Genomic DNA, 6,080 nt, shown 5'->3' with positions numbered 1-6,080 from the left:
TTCGAACTGCTGACTCTGAGGTTAGCAGCCCGATTTGTAACCACTATGCTACCAGAAGTAGAAGGGGTTTAACACCCCACAGGGTGTTCTGGAGATTAAATGGGACCACACATGTGAAAAGTAGGTGCCCTGGTGGCGCCATGGTTAAGTGCTTGGCTACTAACTGTAAGGCAGGAGGTTTGAACCCACTAGTAGTTCCGCAGACAAAAAGACCTAGTGATCTGCTCCTATAAAGATTACAGCCTAGGGAATCATCTGGGGGCAGTTCTGCCCTGTTCTAAATGGTCACTATAAGTCAGAATCAACTGGACTGCATACAATATCATGTGAAAGTCCTGGGCTGTTACAGGTTTCCAACAAAAGTGCATTTAGTATCATGAAGTAGGAATGTCAGAAGTCCCTGGGTGGAGCAAATGGTGAAGCATTCAACTTCCAGCTGAAAGGTTAGCAGTTTGAACCCACCCAAAGGCACCTTAGAAGACTGGCATGCTGATCTGCTTCCGAAAGGTTACAGCCTTGAAAACCCTATGGGGCAGTTCTACTCTGCTCACCTGGATCAGCCTGAGTTGGATTCAACTCCCTGGTAACTAACATCATCATCAAGGTGACCTTCCAGAGGGTCCACCAGCCCTAAGGCCTTGGTCAATGCTCCTGAGCTGCCCCAGCTAAGTGTCCAGGAGGCCCCAGGCTGACCCCTTCTGTGTGGCCCAGGGTTGCTGGATCTCCCACAGCCACTGAGCCCCCGTCCCTCTCTCAGTGCTGTGGGCTACCTAGTCCTTAGGAGCTGTGCACAAGGGAGCCAGGAGACAGACAACAGCCAGTCAGGCACCTCATAGTCTTCCCACTTGGGGTTCTAAAGCTTCTCATGGAGAAGGGTGCCAGGCCTAGGAACAGTCCTCTCCCTTATACTCCACAGTATTCAGGATTCCAGCCCCCCACCTCTGAGCCTGAGGGTTAGACGTAATGAAACTTGCTTCTGCATGAAAAAGCAAACTGGCCTTGCTGGTGGGCTGTGGGGTGCCTCTGCTCCCACCTGTTCCCACACCCCAGTAGCCAGCCAGAATCCATTTAGACAGGCGCTCTGCTCACCGTGCACAGCTTTGGACTCCTCAGGGCACCGTGGAGAGACAGCTTCGCTCAGAGTCTTACAAAGGGAGATGTGCCGGGTGAGGGGCTTGGGTAGGGATGGGGGTTCCAGCTGCTGGGGTCTTTCCTCATAGGGTTCTGCAAAGGGGACCTCATCCTCACAGTCTGACTCTGTCTCAGAGCTAGAAGGAGAAAGGAGAGAGAGGACACATTAGGAGCCCAAGAATGCCCTGTGTGTATACGTGCACACGCACACGCACACACACACACATACACACACACTACCTGACCACTGCCTATAGCAGACCCTGGAATCCTGGGACAGGACAGTGGGTTTGTAAGCTCTGTGACCCACCCCTTGAGTCCTAGCTGGCCTTGTGAGCTATGTTGGCCGACCACATGCAAAGTAAATGACACTGTGCCAAGTCCAAGTCCCCAGAGGGTACAGGTTCTACTCTTTCTCTGACAGCCATGTGAACCAGCCTAAGCTTCCAGTTTGGAGATGAAGGCCCAAGAGCACCCCATTAGCCTCCCTCTCTCCAAACACAAGGAAGTCGCCTGAGAATAGAAGAACCACCCAAATGTGCCTTGTTCAAGCTGCTGACCTGTAGAATTGGGAGTGTCACACACGGGGCTGGTTTTCCTTCACTAACTTTTGGGCTGGTTTGCTTCCCAGTGTTATTGTAGTAATATCAAGGCTACAAAGGCCTTTCCTGGCCACCCAGTCTAAAGGAACTGACCAGTTACTATTTACATCTCTATTCTCCACTGAGCTCCAGTGGAATTATAGGATAAACACAAGTTTGGCAGTTCAAACTCACCAGCTTTCTGCTCCCATAAAGATTTATAACCTCTGAAACCCTATACAGGGTCACTATGAGTCAGAACTGGCTTGATGGCAGTGAGAGCAAGTTATTTTTCTACTTGGCACATATGCGAGCTTTTTTCTTTTTTTCAACTCTTTGCTTAATGGGCGGCTCCCCTATTTACAAGGAGCTCTGGTAGTGTAGTGGTTACGAATCGGGCTGCTAATCTCATAGTCAGCAGCTTGAAATTATCAGCTGTTCCGCTGGAGAAAGATGAGGCTTTCTGCTCCTGTAAAGATTTACAGCCTCAGAAACACTTTACAGGGTCACTATGAGTCAGAACTGACTCCATGGCACATAACAACAACAACCCTATTTACCCACTACCTATCCATCAGTTTTTCATACTGTGATGGCTGCATGTTGCTGCAATGCTGGAAGCTATGCCACCAGCATTTCAAATACCATCAGGGTCACCCAAAGGGAGCAAGTTTCAGTGGAGCTGCCAGACTAAAAAGACTAGGAAGAAAGGCCTGGTGATCTACATCCAAAAATGAGTCAGTGCAAACTGTAGGCTCACAACAAAGCATTATCTGACTTGCGTGTTTGGGGCATGTCATCAAGAGGGATCAATTGCTGGAGGAAGTGCAGGAGAAGTGAGGGCAAGAGTCTCCCCTTGTGAGGATGATACAAGTGTGGACAGTGCTTCTTTCTGTTGTACATTAGGGCACCATGAGTCAGAGTGAACACAAAAGCAGTTTGTCTATCTGTCATCTAAATATCTATCAGCTATCTGCCATCTGTCTATCTATCTACCTATCTATCTATGTATAGCAGTTTATCTATCTTCTCTATATATCTATCAAAGGAGCTCTGGTAGCGTAGTGGTTATGAATCAGGCCGCAAACCTCACGGTCAGCAGTTCAAAACTACCAGCTGTTCCACAGGAGACAGATAAGGCTTTCAGCTCCTGTAAAGATTTACAGCCTCAGAAACCCTATACAGGGTCGCTATGAGTCGGAACCAACTCCACGGCACATAACCACCACCACCAAATTATCTATCAACTATCTACCTACATATATATCTATAGCAGTTAATTTATCTATCTATCTATCTATCTATCTATCTATCTATCTATCTATCTATCTATCTATCTATCTATATCAACTGTCTATCTACCTACCTACCTATCTACTTACCTATCTACCTGTATATATCTATTTAAAGCAGTTTATTTATCATCTATATATCTATAAACTGTCAGTGTACCAGTCTATCTATCTACCTACCTATATATGTATCTATAGCAGTTTATGTATCATCTATCTATCTATCTATCTATCTATCTATCTATCTATCTATCTATCTATCTATCTACCATCTATCCATCCATCCATATATCTAGCCATCCATCCTATTTGAATGAAAGTTCTGTGATAGCCTCAGAACCTGGTGCCTATTTGCTAATGGGCCACCTAAATAGATTCAGTGTGTCTGGGAAGGCCAGGGGCCAACGTTTCTAACAACCACTCCAGGGATTCAGGTGGCAAGGACAGTACTGTGAGAAATAATGTGCAAAGGCAGCAGGGCTTCATTTCTCAGTTTCCTCCCCTCACCAGATATCTTCGTGTTACAGGGGGTAGATCCCACAGAGCCCTGTGATCGGTAACACCTGCCAAACATCGCTCATCCAGCCTAGATTACAACTGCCTTCATGGAAAAAGGAAGTGGAACCAACTGCTGGCTCTCACACACCTGCTCCTCACTTAACAACTATCGTGTAATCTGACATTTTGCCTTGAAGACAATAGTTTAAAAAAAATCTACTGTGCAACTATTTTGCACGTTAATGACATGCATCTGGCAGTAACAAATGCTGAGGTGCGAGGTGAGAAAAACTCTGGCTGTGATGGGTATGTGCCTCTCTGGTTGCACCATGTTTCTCAGTGGTTTGGCTGTTACGAGGTGATGTAGTCATCCTCCATGTTCACGTAGCACTGGTTTTGCGTGGCTTGTTACCGCGTGGATAAGTGAGTAATGGGTGTGGTACCAGGCATTGTTCTGCACAGTTTCACACATTAGTCTCTGAGCCTTACAACTCCTACACTACTGTTGTCCCACTTTATAGATTAGGAAATGGAGGCACGAGGTCACAGATCCTGAATGCTGTCCTGCCCCTGCAACCCCTGTCCTCCCCCTCAATCCCCACAATCCCCTGAGCATACCTGCTGTCTTCACAGTTGACCATGACACATACAGCCAGCACATCCTGCCCAACCAAGTCCTCCTGAGGGTTGATCCTCACTGAGGTCCACTCAGAGGGCAGGGGAGATGCGGCCCCAGGTTCCGTATCACTGGGTTCAGGCTCAGGGACACTCTTTGGCTTCTTGGGGGAGGTTGGTGTATCTGTTGAGAGGAGAACAGATCTAGAGAGGTGGTGGGAATGAAGAGTCCCAGAGGGCAACTGCTCCTCCAGGAGTTTGGACAGGACTTGGGGGAAGGGGTGCTGGAGGCAGATCTGGGAGCTCTGCAGGCATTCCAAGCCTGACCTCCCAGTCCTCTGTGCCATGGCTGAAGCCCCACCACTCAGCCCAGGCGAACCCAGCCTTTAGAACACATCTCTGCATCACCCAACTTCTGCTGGGAGGCCTTAAAATGGTCAGAGGGCCCCCTAGGCTCTAACTGCTACTGTCAAGTCTCAAGGCTTGAAACACTGGTGGCGCTATGGGATAAGCACTGCGCTGCTAGCCCCAAGGTTGGCAGTTCAAACCCACCAGTCGCTCCCCAAGAGAAAGATAAGGCTTTCTGCTCCCGTAAAGATTTACAGCCATAGAAATCCTCTACAGGGTCGCTGTGCATCAGAACTGACTCGATGGCAAGTGATTTAGATGGTTTTGGGACATCAATGACTTCCAAGTTTGTATGGATCCAGTCCTGGTGTGGTGCTATAGGATATGTACTTTTCCGCTAACTGCAAGGTCAGCAGTTCAAACCCACCAGCTGCTTCTCAGAAGCCTTATACAGGGTCGATACGAGTCAGAACTGACTTGGCGGCACTTAACAACAATAGCCTGAATCTAGACCTACTGGCATCTCTCTACTTGGGCCTCTTGTAGACACATTCAGCTCAACATGCTTAGATGGAACTGTTCATCTCTCCCCAAGTGTATACCCATTTCAGGAAAATGGAAACGTCAGCCTTCTACTGACTCAAGTCAGAAACCAGAGCATGAACCATGATCTCTCCATTCCTTTAGGCTGCACTCAAAGCCACTGGCCAACACTGTTGGCGCTACCTTCACAACAGGTCTGAATCCAGTTCACTTCCCATCACCTTTGTGCCACCCCTCCACATCTCTTGCCTGCGTGTTGGAAATCCCCTTCTATTTGGCCTCTCTGCTTTCCCTCTCTGCCACTTCCACTTCTATTTTCAACACAGTAGCCAGTGACCCATTCAAACAGAAATCAGGTCATGCCTTTCCTCTGCTCAAAACTCTCCAAATGACAGTTCATTTTACTCAGAATTAAAAAATGAAGTCTTTGCTGTGGTCTTCAAAGTCCTACACAATTTGGTTCCCAGTGACCCCTACACCTCATCTCCTGGTACTGACCTGTCCCCTCTGCTTCAGTCACATTGCCCCCTTGGTGTTCCTCTAGCACTGTGGACCTGCTCCCATTTTGGGACCTAGGCACTGGCTCTTGTCTCTGCCTACAACAACCTTTGCCCAGATATTTGCATGCATGGGATAATCATTGCCTTTGAGTCTGTGACCAAATGTCACCTTCTTAATGATGCTTACTCTGATCATGCTATTTAAAACTACCACCCACATCCTGCCAGGAAGCTGGGAGGCATTTGAGGAAGAGATGTTATAAGTGGATGCTTGGTTAGGTTGTAATCATAAACACAACAGCAGTGTCTCTCACTGCGATTACATGTTCTTTATTCCCTTTTCCTGTTTTGCTTCCACTCACGCATAGCACGTTGTGTTTTCTAATGAACTATAAAAAATTCTCATTTATGGGGTATGTATGGGGTCCTGAGGTGGTGCTGTAGGATCAGCACTGGACTGCAAGGTTGGTTTGAACCGCAAGGTTGGCATTTCAAACCCACCAGCTGCTCCTTGGAAACCCTATATGAGGTGTCTATGAGTCGACTTGACAGCACTTAAGACAACAACTAGC

The 6,080-nt window shown here is 47.7% G+C and overlaps 1 protein-coding gene across 1 annotated transcript in view; it reads right to left on the bottom strand.

Moving 5' to 3' along the window:
• Positions 1–5,874, bottom strand: part of MICALCL (MICAL C-terminal like) — a 79,691-nt gene extending 73,817 nt beyond the window's left edge. The window contains exons 1-3 of the mRNA XM_006865824.1: positions 5,871–5,874; positions 4,121–4,301; positions 1,090–1,268 (exon numbers count right to left, since the gene is read on the bottom strand). Of these exons, the coding sequence (XP_006865886.1) occupies positions 1,090–1,268; positions 4,121–4,301; positions 5,871–5,874 (364 nt within the window). The remainder of the gene's footprint in view (positions 1–1,089; positions 1,269–4,120; positions 4,302–5,870) is intronic.
• Between the last annotated feature and the right edge of the window lie 206 nt (positions 5,875–6,080).

The sequence above is a fragment of the Chrysochloris asiatica genome, unplaced genomic scaffold, assembly GCF_000296735.1.
Source record: "Chrysochloris asiatica unplaced genomic scaffold, ChrAsi1.0 scaffold00083, whole genome shotgun sequence".
NCBI classification, from domain to species: domain Eukaryota; kingdom Metazoa; phylum Chordata; class Mammalia; order Afrosoricida; family Chrysochloridae; genus Chrysochloris; species Chrysochloris asiatica.
This window is presented reverse-complemented; position numbering and strand designations above follow the sequence as displayed.